The sequence below is a fragment of the Rana temporaria genome, chromosome 2 (assembly GCF_905171775.1).
Source record: "Rana temporaria chromosome 2, aRanTem1.1, whole genome shotgun sequence".
NCBI classification, from domain to species: domain Eukaryota; kingdom Metazoa; phylum Chordata; class Amphibia; order Anura; family Ranidae; genus Rana; species Rana temporaria.
Window position 1 is genome coordinate 462,461,222 of NC_053490.1, and position 18,382 is coordinate 462,479,603.

The window sequence follows — 18,382 nt, forward strand, 5'->3', positions numbered from 1 at the left end:
ATTATACAATCCTTGTACAGTTCCTTTTAGATCAACCAATAACTATGTAGTATGAGAGTCATCCTAAATGTTCCACTCAATTTATGGAAAATCAGACATAATTATAAAGACTGGTAAATCGAAGGAGAATTTGTAATAAACATACAGTGGAACCTTGGATTACGAGCATAATCCATTCCAGGAGAATGCTTGTAATCCAAAGCACTCGCATATCAAAGCGAGTTTCCCCATAGAAGTCAATGGAAACGAAGATACTTTGTTCCACATTGACTTCTATTGGATGCAATACCACATGTGGCCTGAGATGGGGGGCCCCGGAGAGCCTCAGAAATATTCTGGGAAATACTCTGGGACAGCTCGGCTGAACTCAGAAATCTTTGAAAAGGCTTGGAAACACTTGGGAACTGAGTATTTCCGAGTGTTTCCAAGTATTTCCGAATGACTACAAACCGTTCTGAGTGTCACCGGCACCCCGCACCTCTGGCCTAATGCGGTACTGCACACCCCATTAGTTTGAATTCTGCTAGTTTTGCGAGACAACACTCGCAAACCGAGTCAGAATTTTTTGAAAAGTTGCTCATCTTTCAAAACGCTTGTTAAAGCGGCGGTTCACCCAAAATATTAACATTAGCTTATCCTGATCAGTGCACCATATACATATACATATGCCTAGTGTTTTTTTTTTTTTTATGATAATTTAAATACCTTTACTAAGCTCTGTAAAGGTGGACTTCCGGGTATACCTCGTCCCGCGGGAGTAGGCTATCTCTTCTTTTCCCTGGTGCCGCAGTGTTTGCTGGAATGTCTCCGCAATGTCTCCTGGGAGCACAGTGTCATGCTTCCCAGGAGACAAGCTATAGATTTCACTCGTCGCGTGACTCATTAAGCCGGTCATGTGACGAGGGCAGATCTATTTCCGCCATTTTAAATAAGGGCACACAGGTGAATGCCGTCACAACGGGGCGTGTACTTTAAATGACCCCGCCCGTTGTGATGGCAACCAGGAAGTGTTGACGGCGCTGCTCACTCATGCGCGAGATAAAGCGGTGAATGCCAGGAGATGAGCATTCACCGCTTCTTGGAAGTTCGTGCTTGTGGGCTTCACAATGCCCAGAAGCAAAATGGAACATGCCAGGATAATTTTTTAAAAGTTAATCTTTTAAACGAAAATGGACAGGGGATGCTTTTAATCGCAAAAAAAGTAAGTACTCATAGCCAGATTCAGAGAGACTTAGGCTGGCGTATCAGTAGATACGCCAGCCTAAGTCTGAATGTGAGCGCCCGCGCTAATCTAAGCTTATTCTGGTAACCAGATACGCTTAAATTAGGCTCAGATACGAGCGGCGTAAGTGTCTTACACCCTCGTATCCTAAAGTGTAATTTTTAGGCTGACCGCTAGGTGGCGCTTCCATTCCGGTCGGCATAGAATATGTAAATCACTACGCTTATTCACAAACGTACGCCTGGCCGCCGCAGTACAGATACGCCGTTTACGTAACGCATTATCAGGCCTATAGTTATTCCATCAAATAGCTGGAATAGTAATGTTAAAGTATGGCCGCCGTTCCCGCTTCGAAATTCGAAAATTTTACATCGTTTGCGTAAGTCGTCCGTGAATAGGGATTTACGTTGTTTACGTCCACCTCAAAATCAATAGGCCCGTGCGGCGGACTTAGCCGCAATGCACACTGGGAAATGTAGGCGCACGGCGCATGTGCAGTTCCAAAAAAACGTGAATCACGTCGGGTCAAGCCTAATTATCATAAAACACGCCCCCTCAGCCTAATTTGAATTAGGCTCCCTTACGCCCGCCCGCTTTAGGCTACGCCGCCGTAACTTAGCAGGCAAGTACATTGTGAATCATGTACTTGCCTCGCTAACTTACGGCGGCGTAGCCTAAATGCCATAAGCTACGCCGCCGCAAGTATTCGCTCGCCATCCTGAATCTAGCTATAAGTTGTTAACTAAAAACAACATTGATTGCACAGAAGAAAAAAAAGGTTGGACCGCGGAACCTCCGCTTTAACCGTGTTACTCGTTAACCAAGGTTCCACTGTAATTGAAATGGGTCCTCTGAGTATACAGAGTAATTGTGACCATCTCCCCTCTGGTGCAGGGAAATAGTTACAGCCATTACTATTAGGGTTGCCACCTCATCCCGTTAAAACTGAACACATATCAATTACACAGGTTTTATGGCCGATTAAGGTGGTAATTAAACTCACTTGGTGCCTTATCTGCATTAAATTAGCCTCAGAACTTGTCTAATTCATATGTGTTTAGGTTCAGGTTGGGTTCACACTACTACACTACTTTCATCCTACTTTGCTCTGCTACATTGGTCCTACATTTATCCTACATTGGTCCTACATCCATCCTACTTTCATGAACAGGATACTACTTTGGTCCGACTTCAATGTTATTCAATGGGTTGAAGTAGGATCAATGTAGGACCAAAAGTAGTACAGGGAGCATTTTCAAAGTCGGACCGACTTGTGTAGGACCAGTTAAGACGGCTCTCATAGGGATACATTGATTTTCACACGTCATGCTACATGAGGCTCCCAATGTCGGAGCGTTTGTCGGACAAGTGTGAACCCAGCCTCAAAGGGATGAGGTGGAAACCGTAATTACTATGGTCACCCCTATGTGATGCACATTACTGCAGAGGCCCCTAGACTTGATCACTAGTCCAACTTAGTGCAAGCCATGGCTGTGTTAAATGGAGAAGTCTCTATCTGAGGTCCATATTTATATGTATTATTGTTTTTTTTTTTTTACGTCAAGCGTTACAGGCCTACCAGCATGTCTTTTTTTATATGTGTGGGGGAAACCGGAGCACCCGGAGGAAACCCACGCAAACGCAGGGAGAACATGCAGGCTCCAGTCAACCAGTATCGTGGTCGGGATTTGAACCACAGACTGTAGTGCTAACCACTAGGCCAACTGCGCTGCCCTATATGTATTATTCTTGAATACAATGGTGGTAAAATGGATTTCTTTAGTATAAATGTGTGGTTATCCTTTAAACAACAGATAACAGAAGGAATAAAACAGATGTCAGGGAAAAGGAAATGCTATTTTTCAATATACGAAAGGTAATGTACAGAGTAGGGGCAGAGACAGCCATTTGATCATTTGATCTCACAGGTCCATAGACCGTTATCTCCTTGCCATAGCTATCACCTAGTCTCAGTGTTGCCAACCATCAGTATGTTTACTGACAACCAGTAAAAAACAGGCCATTTTATCCTGCCAGTAAGTGCCAGTAAAAGTAAAAGGTTGCCAGTAAAAAATATGGCACTTGACTTGGTCCGGAGCTGGCTGAGACCATCCGAGTGCATGCTACAGTGTGATTGAGCTGCTCTGGAGGTGCCTTAGCATGTCGCTAGATGTCATGGTGCAATGGAGCCAAGCCGCAGCGGCCAGAGCCTTGTGTGTGGGTCTGCGGTATAGAAGCAAGGTAAGCTGGGACCGGGACCATAAATGCTGTTTAGACTGGAGTGGACTGCAGGGACCACTTGCCTTGGAGAGAGACTGGGCCGGATTCAGAAAGAGATACAAGGGCTATCTCCTGATACGCCGTCGTATCTCTGAGTTCAGCCGGTCGTATCTATGCAACTGATTCAGAGAATCAGTTACGCATAGATCTCCCTAAGATCCGCCAGGTGTAAGTGTCTTACACCGTCGGATCTTAGGCTGTAATTTCAGGCTGGCCGCTAGGTGGCGCTTCCGTATTTTTACGCGAGGAATATGCAAATGAGTATTTACGCTGATTCAGAAACGAACGACCGCCCGCCGCTTATTTTTTACACCGTTTGCGTTCTGCTTTTTTCGGCGTATAGTTACCCCTGCTATATGAGGGGTAGCTAATGTTAAGTATGGCCGTCGTTCCCGCGCCGAGTTTTGAATTTTTTACGTCGTTTGCGTAAGTCGTTCGCCAATACGGCTGGACGTAATTTACGTTCACGTCGAAACCAATGACGTCCTTGCGACGTCATTTAGAGCAATGCACACTGGGATATTTTATGGACGGCGCATGCGCCGTTCCAAAAAAACGTAAAAAACGCGGGGTCAAGACACATTTGGATAAAACACGCCCCCTACATCCCCATTTGAATTACGCGGCCTTACGCCGCAACACATACGTTACGCCGCCCTAACTAAGGGCGCAAGTTCTTTCTGAATAAAGAACTCGCGCCCAAAGTTAGAGCGGCGTAACGTATCTCAGATACGTTACGCCGGGCGGACAGATACGCCAATGTATCTGAATCCAGCCCACTGTCGCTGGGACTCTTGTTATGACTGGAAGTATATTATGTGTTCTATTACTCTTTCAGGGGGCCTTCTTCTGTGACTTGGTCTTACTGTATGTGCTTAAAAGGAGTAACTTCTACAGAGACAAGAAATTTGAAGAAGTGAAGTAAGTATAACAGACGTCCATAATGTTTCTGAACCACATTGGAACAACCAGACAAGTTATAGTGAGGTCAAGAAACCAAAAAAAACTTCCATCACTGATCATGCATTAAGGTAAAAAAAAACCTTCTCTGCTGCAAGTGTTAATTTCATCGACTAAAACAACGAAAACATTTTAGTCGACTAAATTAATACTATTTTAGTCGACTAAAATACGACTAAAACTAAAACAACTGAAATGACTAAAATACGACTAAAACTAAAATGGCATTTTAGCCAAAAGACCAAAATGGGACTAAGGCCCCGTACACACCATAGAATCCATCCGCAGATAAATCCCAGCAAATGGGTTTCAGCGGATAGATCCTATGGTGTGTACACGCCAGCAGATCTTTTTCCGCGGATATATCTCCCCTGGGATGGATTCCAGCAGATCGAATATTCGCTGACATGCAGAACATATCCATCTGCTGGAGTCCATCCCAACGGATGGATCCGCTGGTCTGTATAGACTCACCGGATCCATCCGTCCGAAGGGATCCCCCGCATGCGTCGTAATGATTCAACGCATGCGTGGAATTCCTTATATGACAGCGTCGCGCACGTCGCCGCGTCATAATCGCGGCGACGGCGCGACACGTCATCGCCAGAGGATTTCGGCGCGGATTTCAATGCGATGGTGAGTACACTCCATCGCATTAAAATCTGCTGAAATCCTCGAGAGGATTTATCCGCGGAAACGGTCCGCTGGACCGTATCCGCGGATAAATCCTCCCGTGTGTATGGGGCCTAAGACCCCTTTTACACTTTTTTACACTTCATCACTCGGCCTCAACTTCTCGTGTTCGGCCGGCTTCTCTGGTAAGACTAAGCAAGCACTAATCTTCCTATACATTGGGGGAGATGTCTGTGGATATTACAGCGGGGGAGATGTCTGTGGATATTACAGCGGGGGAGATGTCTGTGGATTACAGTGGGGAGATGTCTGTGGATATTACAGTGGGGGAGATGTCTGTGGATATTACAGTGGGGGAGATGTCTGTGGATTTTACAGTGGGGAGATGTCTGTGGATTACAGTGGGGAGATGTCTGTGGATTACAGTGGGGAGATGTCTGTGGATATTACAGTGGGGGAGATGTCTGTGGATATTACAGTGGGGGAGATGTCTGTGGATATTACACTGGGGGAGATGTCTGTGGATATTACAGTGGGGAGATGTCTGTGGATATTACAGTGGGGGAGATGTCTGCGGATATTACAGTGGGGGAGATGTCTGTGGATATTACAGTGGGGGAGATGTGGATATTACAGTGGGGGGAGATGTGGGGAGAGGTGGATATTACAGTGGGGAGATGTCTGTGGATATTAGTGGGGGAGATGTCTGTGGATATTACAGTGGGGGAGATGTCTGTGGATATTACAGTGGGGAGATGTCTGTGGATATTACAGTGGGGAGATGTCTGTGGATATTACAGTGGGGAGATGTCTGTGGATTACAGTGGGGAGATGTCTGTGGATTACAGTGGGGAGATGTCTGTGGATATTACAGTGGGGGAGATGTCTGTGGATATTACAGTGGGGAGATGTCTGTGGATATTACAGTGGGGAGATGTCTGTGGATATTACAGCGGGGGAGATGTCTGTGGATATTACAGTGGGGGAGATGTCTGTGGATTACAGTGGGGAGATGTCTGTGGATATTACAGTGGGGGAGATGTCTGTGGATATTACAGTGGGGGAGATGTCTGTGGATTTTACAGTGGGGAGATGTCTGTGGATTACAGTGGGGAGATGTCTGTGGATTACAGTGGGGAGATGTCTGTGGATATTACAGTGGGGGAGATGTCTGTGGATATTACAGTGGGGGAGATGTCTGTGGATATTACACTGGGGGAGATGTCTGTGGATATTACAGTGGGGAGATGTCTGTGGATATTACAGTGGGGGAGATGTCTGCGGATATTACAGTGGGGGAGATGTCTGTGGATATTACAGTGGGGGAGATGTGGATATTACAGTGGGGGGAGATGTGGGGAGAGGTGGATATTACAGTGGGGAGATGTCTGTGGATATTACAGTGGGGGAGATGTCTGTGGATATTACAGTGGGGGAGATGTCTGTGGATATTACAGTGGGGAGATGTCTGTGGATATTACAGTGGGGAGATGTCTGTGGATATTACAGTGGGGAGATGTCTGTGGATATTACAGTGGGGAGATGTCTGTGGATTACAGTGGGGAGATGTCTGTGGATATTACAGTGGGGAGATGTCTGTGGATATTACAGTGGGGAGATGTCTGTGGATATTACAGTGGGGAGATGTCTGTGGATTACAGTGGGGAGATGTCTGTGGATATTACAGTGGGGGAGATGTCTGTGGATATTACAGTGGGGGAGATGTCTGTGGATTACAGTGGGGAGATGTCTGTGGATATTACAGTGGGGGAGATGTCTGTGGATATTACAGTGGGGGAGATGTCTGTGGATATTACAGTGGGGGAGATGTCTGTGGATATTACAGTGGGGAGATGTCTGTGGATATTACAGTGGGGAGATGTCTGTGGATATTACAGTGGGGAGATGTCTGTGGATATTACAGTGGGGAGATGTCTGTGGATTACAGTGGGGAGATGTCTGTGGATATTACAGTGGGGAGATGTCTGTGGATATTACAGTGGGGAGATGTCTGTGGATATTACAGTGGGGAGATGTCTGTGGATTACAGTGGGGAGATGTCTGTGGATATTACAGTGGGGGAGATGTCTGTGGATATTACAGTGGGGGAGATGTCTGTGGATTACAGTGGAGAGATGTCTGTGGATATTACAGTGGGGGAGATGTCTGTGGATATTACAGTGGGGAGATGTCTGTGGATATTACAGTGGGGAGATGTCTGTGGATATTACAGTGGGGAGATGTCTGTGGATATTACAGTGGGGACTATATATGGTGGTGATCCGAAAAATGTATGTGCGTTATAATTAATCTAAATTAGTCGATTAATCGATTAAAAAAAAAATGATTAATCGAACATGAAAATTTTAATCAGTAACAGCCCTAATTTTAATCAAAGACTAAGACTAAAACTAAAACGCCATTTTAGTCAAAAGACTAAGACTAAAACTAAATTGAAATTTGACTTCAAAATAAACACTGATCTGTAGTGCATGTTCATATGTCAATACCATAAATAATAACATATGATATTTTTCACTCCAGCAGTATATAATCAGTTTGGAAATTGTAGAGAAATGTTAAATAATGCATTACAATTTAATTACACCCATTCGATTTTAGATGACTAAAATGTCCTGGAGATTTAGTAGACTAAATATGACTAAAACTAAAACAATTGCAGAATACTAAAATGGGACTAAAACTAAAATGCCATTTTAGTCCTAAGGCTAAAACTAAATCGAAATTTGCTGCCAAAATTAACACTGTCTGCTGCATGTGTTTTCCAAGCCCCCCGCTTATACTTGCCCGCGCCCGATCCTGATCCAGCGATGTGCATAAGAGCCATGGCTCTCCTGGCTCTGTCCCACTGCACAGATTGATCAAATTCTGTGATGAGCATGTGGGGGGTGGGGCTGAGCCACCCTGTCAATAGACGCAGACAAGGTGGCTTCAGCACTTTGAGGCTGGATTCACACTTGTGCTGTGCGAATTTCAGCTCTCTTATCTCTGCAGATCATCTCCGTTTTAGCTGCGAATTTGGAGACCTGGGAGAGGGGAGGGGGGAAGTGTATTGAGGTGAATGAGAGAAATCCTGAAGAGAAATGAACACATCTGCGAATCAGATGCGTGCCCATAGAAGACTGTACTCGGCTCCGCTCGCAGTCACGCCCAGTCCTGCCTCCCTGCATTTCCGTCCCACCATTGTATCAGTGTTATGTCCATCAAAGGAATCGGGTCAAGGGGCGGGACTGCGAGACGAGCAGAGTACACAGGACATCCGGCTCCGTCTAACTCGGCAGCACTTGTTCCCTCCTCGGCAGGCAAAAGGAAGGTTTATGTGTTGTTCACAGCAGCTGGATTTATCTGCCAATTCAACTAAACACAATGCAAAGTGAAAAATTGAGTACCAGTAACAATTTAAAACCCATCATTGATCAGGCTGCAATTTTGGGCAAGGCTGCAGGTGGACACTGATAAGGCTGCATTGATGGGCATTAAAAAATTTATTTTTTTCCTTTTTTCCTTAAACTTCCCTCCTTAAAGTTTGTAGGCCTGCAATTCTTGGAAATAACTCACTTAAATCTGTCTAAACAAGAGACTAGTATAATAAAGTTTGAAACACGAAATCATAAATTATAATATAGTAAATAACTATAAATAATTATAACAAATAATTGTGTAGCGCCTGGTTACTTTCTAGAACCGGTGCTATGTTAAATTTAGAGGGGGTCAGAGAGTTTGTTAACTCTGACCATATTGGATAAAGTGAAAAGGTAGGGGGCGCTACAGATATTGAAATAACTTAATAATCATAAATATATATAATAGTGATAATAATGTCCAACAATAACAAACGGTGAATAATCATAAATAATTAATAATATTAATAGTAATAATAATAATGTCCAACATAGTGCATAACTCCCAACTGGGAGATTAGGTGTTAAATCTAAATCAGTATTGTGCAACAAAAGTCCATTGATAAAAGTGCTGTTGGTAATAAACTTGTGCTCGGAGAATAATTCCACTCTACCAATAGAAGTTTCCACCTCCACCAAATGGAAAACAATCAACGCAAATGTGCTCAAAGATGGCACCTTATCACAAGATGTTGACCTATTTAGTTAAAAAGAGGTCAATAACAACATATAGCAAAAGCCATGGATTCCATGCGCAGCTCTTTGTCACTTGATTCCACCAGACTCCAAATCATATGAAGCAAACCAGAAAAAAGAGAAAACCGCCATAGGGTAATATCGTTTCTAATAAAAAATATAAAATCAGACAGCGCCAAGTGGTTCCTTACTTTGGTTGGTGCCTTTCCCCGGCACTGAGGCTAATCAGCGTTGTAAGTTTTAGTGGAGAGACGGTTTCACGCTCAGGATACTAGCAGGATAGCGTGCGTTCCACCTCTCAAATCCCGAGAGCCAGCGCGACCGGAAGTGCGTTGATTTTGCGTGACCAGGCGCCTCGACGTACGTTTCGTGTTACCACGTCGTCAGGAAGGACGGTGGAACCGTCTCTCCACTAAAACAACGCTGATAGGTCATTACTTTCAGTGTCTGAAGACGAATTTCCCCACAAATCACTATCGCTTAATTCTGCAAGTGATTCTAATTTATTATCGCTGTTTTCTAGCTGCTCTAAAACCACTGTTGACATAAAGGGACACTTTTTGGTTGCTATGGACAATCTCCAGTTTCCAGGCTGAATTTTTTTTATTTTTAATAAAAAAAGTGCATGCAGGTCACTGGACAGACCACTAGGGACAAATTATTTTATACAGTATACTGTAATCTGTAAGATTACAGTATACTGTATGTGTATTGTGTTTTTACTTTTTAGAATTTGGCGCCGATCTCCGCCCCGTGCGTCGTAATTCACAGGGAACAGAGCTCGGCGGCACTCGGGCACTGTGAATCGAACGAGAAGACAGTTCGCTCACACAGTGGGGGAGACATCGCAGGATCCGGGGGACAAGGTAAGTAACTCCCTGCCTGTATCCTGGGATGCGATTACGAGTCTGGCTCGGGGTTATCGCTATTAGTACTGAAATTCCACCCCGAGCCAGACTCTGGAATACCGCCATGGAGGTTAAACTTCCCTCCTAAACTTGGGGTGCGTGTTATACACCGATAAATACGGTAAATAGATCATTTATAACGTCTTGTTTTTTTAACACATTCTAATACAGCATATTTCTATGTACAGATCAGTCAAGAAAACTCTACAGGTAAATGGACAAAAGAAATCAAAAAGCCACGATGACATCGATCAGTTGAGACAGTTGCAGAGTGTGGAGGCGTAAAGCACTGGATGACTCTGAGGATCCAGATAAAGTGCCTATGAGGAAGTGTAATAAGACAGGACATGCTGAATGTTGCGCCATTGTTGGGTGTTTTCATGAACTGTTCCATCCATAGCTTTCTTCGGCGGCTGTTCTGTGTAAACATTTGCTGCACCCCAAACAGCAACACCTATTTATTCATGGGGGACATTAGAGTCTCGTTCATCCAACGCAACAATCAGGCGGAACTCTACAGGCACTGTAAGGCATTTGATAAATCCACTGCAAGCAATTTAGGGACCTACCCACCTTGCTGGTTGGTCATTGGGGTGCAGTGTTGTTTTCTAGGCTTTGCACCATATTTTGTAATGACTGATTATGTTCATTTTCTTAAACCATGGATTGGACTCTACATGACTAAGCTAATCAGAAGCTCTGTGATGTGAAGAAGAAGGACTATTCATGGGAATGTAACTTCACGATATTTATTATATGAGCTTGCATGTGAAAGACCACTGGGAAAAAAAGGTGTAAGGAACTATTGATACGCCGCGTAACTTCTAGGATGCTCCGGCGTATCTTTTTTCTGTATTCAGAAAACAAGATACGCCAGAATTTTGCTAAGGTACAACCAGCGTAGGTCGCCTACGCCGTCGTATCTTAACTGCATATTTACGCTGGCCGCTAGGGGCGTGTACGCTGATTTATGCCTAGAATATGTAAATCAGCTAAATATGCCAATTAACGAACGTACGCCCGGCCGTCGCAGTACAGATACGCCTTTACGTTAGGCTTTTTCCGGCGTAACGTTACCCCTGCTCTATGAGGCGCAGCCAATGTTAAGTATGGACGTCGGGCCAGCGTCAAAGTCGTTCGCGAATAGGGCTGTGCGTCATTTACGTTCACGTCGAAAGCATTGGATTTTTGCGGGTTAATTTGGAGCATGCGCACTGGGATACTTTCATGGACGGCGCATGCGCCGTTCATAAAAAGCGTCATTTACGTGGGATCACAATACATTGACATAAAACACCCCCACATGTTCCATATTTGAATTAGGCGGGCTTACTCCGGCCTATTTACGCTACGCCGCCGCAACTTTGCTTTGAGAATACTGCACTTGCCTGTCAAAGTAGCGGCGGTGTAGCGTAACTACAATACGCTACGCCTGCTTAAAATTACGCCGTTCTACGTGGATCTGGCCCTTGACCTGTTGGGGCACCTTGAGGACTGAAGTTGAGAAACACTGGTCTAGAAGACAGTTCCACTTTGGTGATCTAAAGGTTTGGAGTTTGGTTTTAGAGTATGGCATCAAGTACTGTAAACACGCCTGTCACTAGGCTGAGTAACAATGCCACCTGGCCTTCCACTACTGTCCATGTAGCCCTATGACAGCACTGTTTGCATCCCCTTTTTTTATTTCTCATAAGCCTTGTACACACAATCGGGTTTTCATCGGACAAAGCGTAGGACTTTTGTCTGAAGGGTGTTGGCCGGGAACTTGTCTTGCATACAAGCGGCAAAGAATTGTCAGCCAACAAACATGAAACTACGTGTTTTTGCAGCTCTTTAGCGACACCCTTTGGGCAACTTCTGCTAATGTTGTGTTATGGTTAGCATTGCTTCTGAGCATGCGTGTTTGTACTTTGGAGTTTTTTTAGATGGACTTGTGTACAATCGGATAATCCGACATTACACAATTGTTGGCAGACAATTTTAAAGCATGCTATCCCACGTTTGTCCGTGGAAAATCCGTCAACAATTGGAGCATACAAACGGTTGGATTTTCCGCCAACAGCCTGTCATCACACAATTCCTGTCGGAGAATCCGATCGTGTGTATGAGTCTATAGGTATAAGTGAAGGCCTGAACCAGAACACTTGAAGAGAGCAGACGGAGATCTCTTGTTCAGACTACATAACACCCCCACAGAATGCAGCACGCTACCCTAAATGGAATAAACAATTGTGGGTAGTCTTTGTTTTGAAAGCAAACAGGTGAAATGATCATAATTTATATAGTTTCACAATATTATCCAGCACTTACATAGATCAATTCATATCCAGGGGCGGACTGACCATTTGGGCTCTCGGGCACTGCCCGAGGGCCCCGTGCCACTAGGGGGCCCCATCAGGGTTGCCAGCCTCAGTAAAACCAGGGGCAGTATGTAAAAATCTTGGGATTTAAAAAAAAAAACACAGATTATATCTGCCCCGCCTCTACAGTACCTTTTCAGTGTGTGTATGTGTATTCTGTGTGTATGTATACTGTGTGTGTATACTGTGTATGTATACTGTATGTGTATACTGTGTGGCCCCATAATCTTTTGCCTGGGGGCCCCATAATATCCTATTGCCCGGGGGCCCCATAATCTTCTATTGCCCAGGGGCCCCATAAGTTGTCAGTCCACCCCTGTTCATATCAGTCCACTGACAAACTGAAAGCATTAAGGAAAACAATTCTAGGCTAATTTTAGGGATGCAAAAAGTTGATTGATCCCCACAAAGGTGAAAGATCATCAGTGTTAACCCAATAATATTCCACAGTAGCGCAAATGTACCAAAAAAAAAAAAAATGAAAATTAATAACATGAATAACATGTCCTTCAAACAAACGTCCATAAAGTGCCAAAAAATGTTTGCATCATGTTTTCTCAAGAAAGACAATAAAACATAAATTCACCACCAAAGTGAAAGAGCGCATCCCACTCCCTTCAGCATATCACTCACCGGACCCAATTGCCATTCATTTCCATGACTGGCAATAGCATATAATGATGATAAGATTCCACTTATCAAACACAACCTCCAACTCCTTTATCCAGCTCTCATGTTATTAAAAACATGTAGAAGAAAAGAGAAACACCTCCAATGCTGTAATACCTCAAATTAACATATGTTTTATTCAAAGAAAATCACTCACATTTAAAATCCTAATAGAATAGCTCATAACATAAAGTTGGCGTCCGGTTCAGTCTATAGTGGTCTCACCACCTCCAGCTGATCAGGATGGCCGCTACATCACTCTCACTTCCTGTCCTGACGTCACATCCGGTTGCTGCGTAACTGTCAAGACAGGAAGTGGAAGTGATGTAGTGGCCATCCCGATCAGCTGGAGGTGGTGAGGCTATAGACCAGGGATATGCAATTAGCTGACTTCCACTACAAGTCCCACCATGCCTCTGGGTATCATGCTTGTGGCTGTCAGAGTCTTGCTATGCCTCATGGGACTTGTAGTTCTGTAACAGCTGGAGGTCCGCTAATTGCATATCCCTGGTCTATAGCCTCACCACCTCCAGCTGATCGGGATGACCACTACATCACTTCCATTTTCTGTCTTGACAGTTGCGCTGCAACCGGATGTGACGTCAGGACAGGAAGTGAGAGCTGATCAGCTGGAGGTGGTGAGACCACTATAGACTGAACCTGACGCCATCTTTATGTTTATAAAAGCTAGATTTATATTTATAAAAGCTAGATTAGGCCTTTCTTAATCAGGGTTCCTCTAGAGCACAGGTGTCAAACACAAAGCCCGTGGGCCAAATCCGTCTCTCTAGACCATTTCATGTGGCCCTTGCACCTCTCCTGCAGCTGCAGGAGAGCTCCAGCCCTCCTCTAGTTCTCCTCCAGACCCTTACTTTCTCCTTTCAAGCAATGCATCCAGCTTCTTCCCAGCAGCATCATAAGGAAAGGGGGGTGCACTGTGATGTAAGGGAGAGTGGGGGACTCAACTTCTGATGGTGGGAGGCTCTTAACATTTAATGTAAGGGGAGGGGATGTGCTGGACATCTAATCTTACAGATAAAACCGGCCTAGGGGATACTTGAGCGGTTTTAGCCCTTTTTATAAGTAACCATTAACACCAAATATCTTTTTAGTCATATGTAAAAAAAAAAGGTAATGATTGTCTGCGCTGTGATACTGCTTGGCCGGGTAAGTGGATATAGGGAAGGGTGAGTGGGCGGGCTAGGTGGGCCTGAGAGATGGGAGGTAATGCAGACACAAATAAAGTAACCTGAAAAACGGTATTTAACCACTTACCCCCCGGACCATATTGCTGCCCAAAGACCAGAGTACTTTTTGCGATTCGGGACTGCGTCGCTTTAACAGACAATTGCGCGGTCGTGCGATGTGGCTCCCAAACAAAATTGGCGTCCTTTTTTTCCCACAAATAGAGCTTTCTTTTGGTGGTATTTGATCACCTCTGCGTTTTTTATTTTTTGCGCTATAAACAAAAATAGAACGACAATTTTGAAAAAAATGAACATTTTTTACTTTTTGCTGTAATAAATATCCCCCAAAAATATATAAAAAAACATTTTTTTTCCTCAGTTTAGGCCGATACGTATTCTTCTACATATTTTTCGTAAAAAAAAATCGCAATAAGCGTTTATTGATTGGTTTGCGCAAAAGTTATAGCGCTTACAAAATAGGGGGTATTTTTATGGCATTTTTATTAATATATTTTTTTACTAGTAATGGCGGCGATCAGCGTTTTTTTTTCGGTATTGCGACATTATGGCGGACACTTCGGACATTTTTGACACATTTTTGGGACCATTGGCATTTTTATAGCGATCAGTGCTATAAAAATGCATTAGATTACTATAAAAATGCCACTGGCAGTGAAGGGGTTAACACTAGGGGCGGGGAAGGGGTTAAGTATGCCTGGGTGTGTTCTTAATGTGGGGGGGGGGGGTGGCCTCACTAGGGGAAACACTGATCCTCGGTTCATACATTGTATGAACAGAAAATCAGCATTTCCCCTGCTGACAGGACCGAGAGCTGTGTGTTTACACACACAGCTCCCGGTCCCCGCTCTGTACCGAGCGATTGCGTGTGCCCGGCGGCGATCGCGCCCGCCGGGCACACGCACGGGAGTCGGGGCGAGCGGGGGGCGCGCGCGCCTCCGGCGGCGCGCGTGCGCCCCTAGTGGCGGCTAATAGGCAGGACGTCATATTACGTGCTCTCGCCTAGGAGAGCCACCTTGTGGACGTATTTCGACGGTGCGGCGACGGCAAGTGGTTAAATAGGTACAGTCCTAGCTGGACTGTATAATATAACACAGTGTAAGTCTTCGGTGAGAAGCAAAAACATATGTGTGAAAATCAAAAATACAACATGAACAAAAGATCCTGGATTGGTGCAAAACAGAGAAGAGAGACCACAGTTCCACACTAGAGCTGATACAGCAGTGAAAAAATAAATGGTTGAGAATGAAAAGAGTTCCAGACTTCACATAGGTGAAGATGTGCAGTCCAGACAAATCCAAAAAGCGTGCAACCCACACCTCAGTGACTCGTGCAGCTTACCTTCCAGCTGTCATTCAGGACCAAACAAATTACCAGTATTCCTATTGGGTGGGTATCTTGCTGCCAGTTCTCAATGGTTGGTCATACATATGGAAAAAGATAACAAAGAAGCTGTAGCCTTATCCTCCTATCACTCATGGAGGGGGGGGAGGGGTTCAGTTTGCAAGATAACAGGGTAGGTATCCACTTACACAACTTACCCAGTGTGTAGGGAAAGAATGCCTATCTCCACGAGTGCCGAACTCGTTTCCTGGGACTTCTCACTGCCACCACTTTAACTCCTTAGCTTGCGTGGAGTCGTCCGCTCATGTCAGGGTGAAGGAGGCAGGGGAAGGAGGAGGGAGAAGATGCACATCGCATAAAACTGTACAGCAACTTTTAATAAAGCTAAAAACAATCAATAAAAAACTCACATGGAGCAGTAGGGTGGCGGTCGCATATCCACGAGCACCGCGCTCGTCTGCCGTCCGTTCGGTACTGCTCCCGGTTAGTGCTCTGAGTCCCGACGCGTGTTCGTCACATCACTGACTTCATCAGGGGAGGCTCTTAACATTTAATGTAAGGGGAGGGGATGTGCTGGACATCTAATCTTACAGATAAAACCGGCCCTTTTGAGGGCAATCATATGCTGATGCGGCCCACGATTAAATCAAGTTTGACACCCCTGCCCTAGAGTTTACTAGGGGATACTTGAGCGGTTTCAGACCTTTTTATAAGTAACCATTAACACCAAATATCTTTTTAGTTATCTGTAAGGGGGCATACTTTCCACTGGCCACCAATCTAAGAAGGCCCTTCTCCACTGACAGCCAGTCTAAAAAGGCCTTTATGAACTAACCACCAATCTAAAAAGGCCGTTATGAACTGGCCAACAAGCTAAGAGGATCTTTCTCAACTGACGACCAATCTAAGTAGATCCCATCCCCACCGTCTAACAGTGTAAGGAACAATTTCAGTAGTGACCAGTTTAAGAAGACCCTTTATTATGACAACCAGGGTAGGGAAGGAGGAGACGTCACTGACCATCAACGTAAGCAGGTATTTCTTCACTGATCATGGTGTGAGAAAAAATACTGACATTTTTACTGTTTCAGTTTCTTTTTTGACTATCATTGTAATTCGTTTCATTTCAATATTGATATTGAAAATAATTTTGGTCCTGTAGGGAAGCCTTGGATGTCAAAGATGCTAATATCACCATGGGGGTTATTTACGAAAGGCAAATCCACTTTGCACTACAAGTGCAAACTACAAGTGCTAAGTGCACTTGAAATTGCACTGAAAGTGCACTTGGAAGTGCTTTTGCTGTAAATCTGAGGGGGAAGATCTGAAATGAGGGGAAGCTCTGCTGATTTTATTATCCAATCATTATTTCCCTTGCATGTCCCCCTCAGATCTACAGCGACTGCACTTCCAAGTGCACTTTGCACTTGTAGTGCAAAGTGGATTTGCCTTTAATAAATAACCCCCAAATTCCTTATTCTTTTATTTTATTCTTATAACTACAACTTAATGTTTACCCTAATGCACTGTAAGCTGTATATAAAGTAATCATTAACAGGAGTTCCCTGGCATCTGAAAGGTATTTTAAGTGTTTCTTAATGTTAAAAGATTAAGAAAGGCTGTGCTAAATAATCTGTTCAGGGGATATTAAAAATAAAGTGTTGGCTGTTTGACAAATGCTGAATCCTGACCAAATAAAAAAATATATTGTGTATTTAATGTGTTTCCATCCTACTATATAGGAGTCCAAACAGCTTCTAGTTCAATGCTGGCTTTGAAGTGTCTAGTGGCAGTTTTTGTGACATGGCAACTCCCTCTGTAATCAGTGTGTATTGCATTGTCATTTATAGCAACTCATAGTGGCCTCACTGGGATTGTACAAATATAATGAGGTAGCTGGAGGTTTGGCTCCCTCTGAGCCAGGACACATTGTTAGTGTTTGGGTCTTCACACCTAGGATCAGATCATAAATTCTTTTCATTCTAACATAACTCATTGATAATTTGACAGAGGAGGCTCGAAATTATCTGACTTAACCACTTAAGGACCGGACCAATATGCTGCTACATGACCCAAGGGGTTTTTACAATTCGGCACTGCGTCGTTTTAACAGACAATTGCGCAATCGTGCGACGTGGTTCCCAAACAAAATTGGCGTCCTTTTTTCCCCACAAATAGAGCTTTCTTTTGGTGGTATTTGATCACCTCTGTGGTTTTTATTTTTTGCGCTATAAACAAAAATAGAGCGACAATTTTGAAAAAAATGCAATATTTTTTACTTTTTGCTATAATAAATATCCCCAAAAACATATATAAAAAATGTTTTTTCCTCAGTTTAGGCCTATACGTATTCTTCTACCTATTTTTGGTAAAAAAAAAATCGCAATAAGCGTTTATCGATTGGTTTGCACAAAATTTATAGCGTTTACAAAATAGGGGATAGTTGTATTGCATTTTTATTATTTTTTTTTTTTTTTACTACTAATGGCGGCGATCAGCGATTTTTTTTCGTGACTGCGACATTATGGCGGACACTTCGGACAATTTTGACACATTTTTGGGACCATTGTCATTTTCACAGCAAAAAATGCATTTAAATTGCATTGTTTATTGTGAAAATGACAGTTGCAGTTTGGGAGTTAAACACAGGGGGCGCTGTAGGAGTTAGTGTTCACCTAGTGTG

General features: G+C 43.9%; 1 protein-coding gene across 1 annotated transcript in view; it reads left to right on the plus strand.

Moving 5' to 3' along the window:
- P2RX5 (purinergic receptor P2X 5) overlaps positions 1-10,797 on the plus strand; it is a 115,573-nt gene extending 104,776 nt beyond the window's left edge. The window contains exons 11-12 of the mRNA XM_040338632.1: positions 4,341-4,423; positions 10,310-10,797. Coding sequence (XP_040194566.1) covers positions 4,341-4,423; positions 10,310-10,406 — 180 coding nt within the window. The 3' untranslated portion in view covers positions 10,407-10,797. The remainder of the gene's footprint in view (positions 1-4,340; positions 4,424-10,309) is intronic.
- The last annotated feature ends 7,585 nt before the right edge of the window (positions 10,798-18,382 follow it).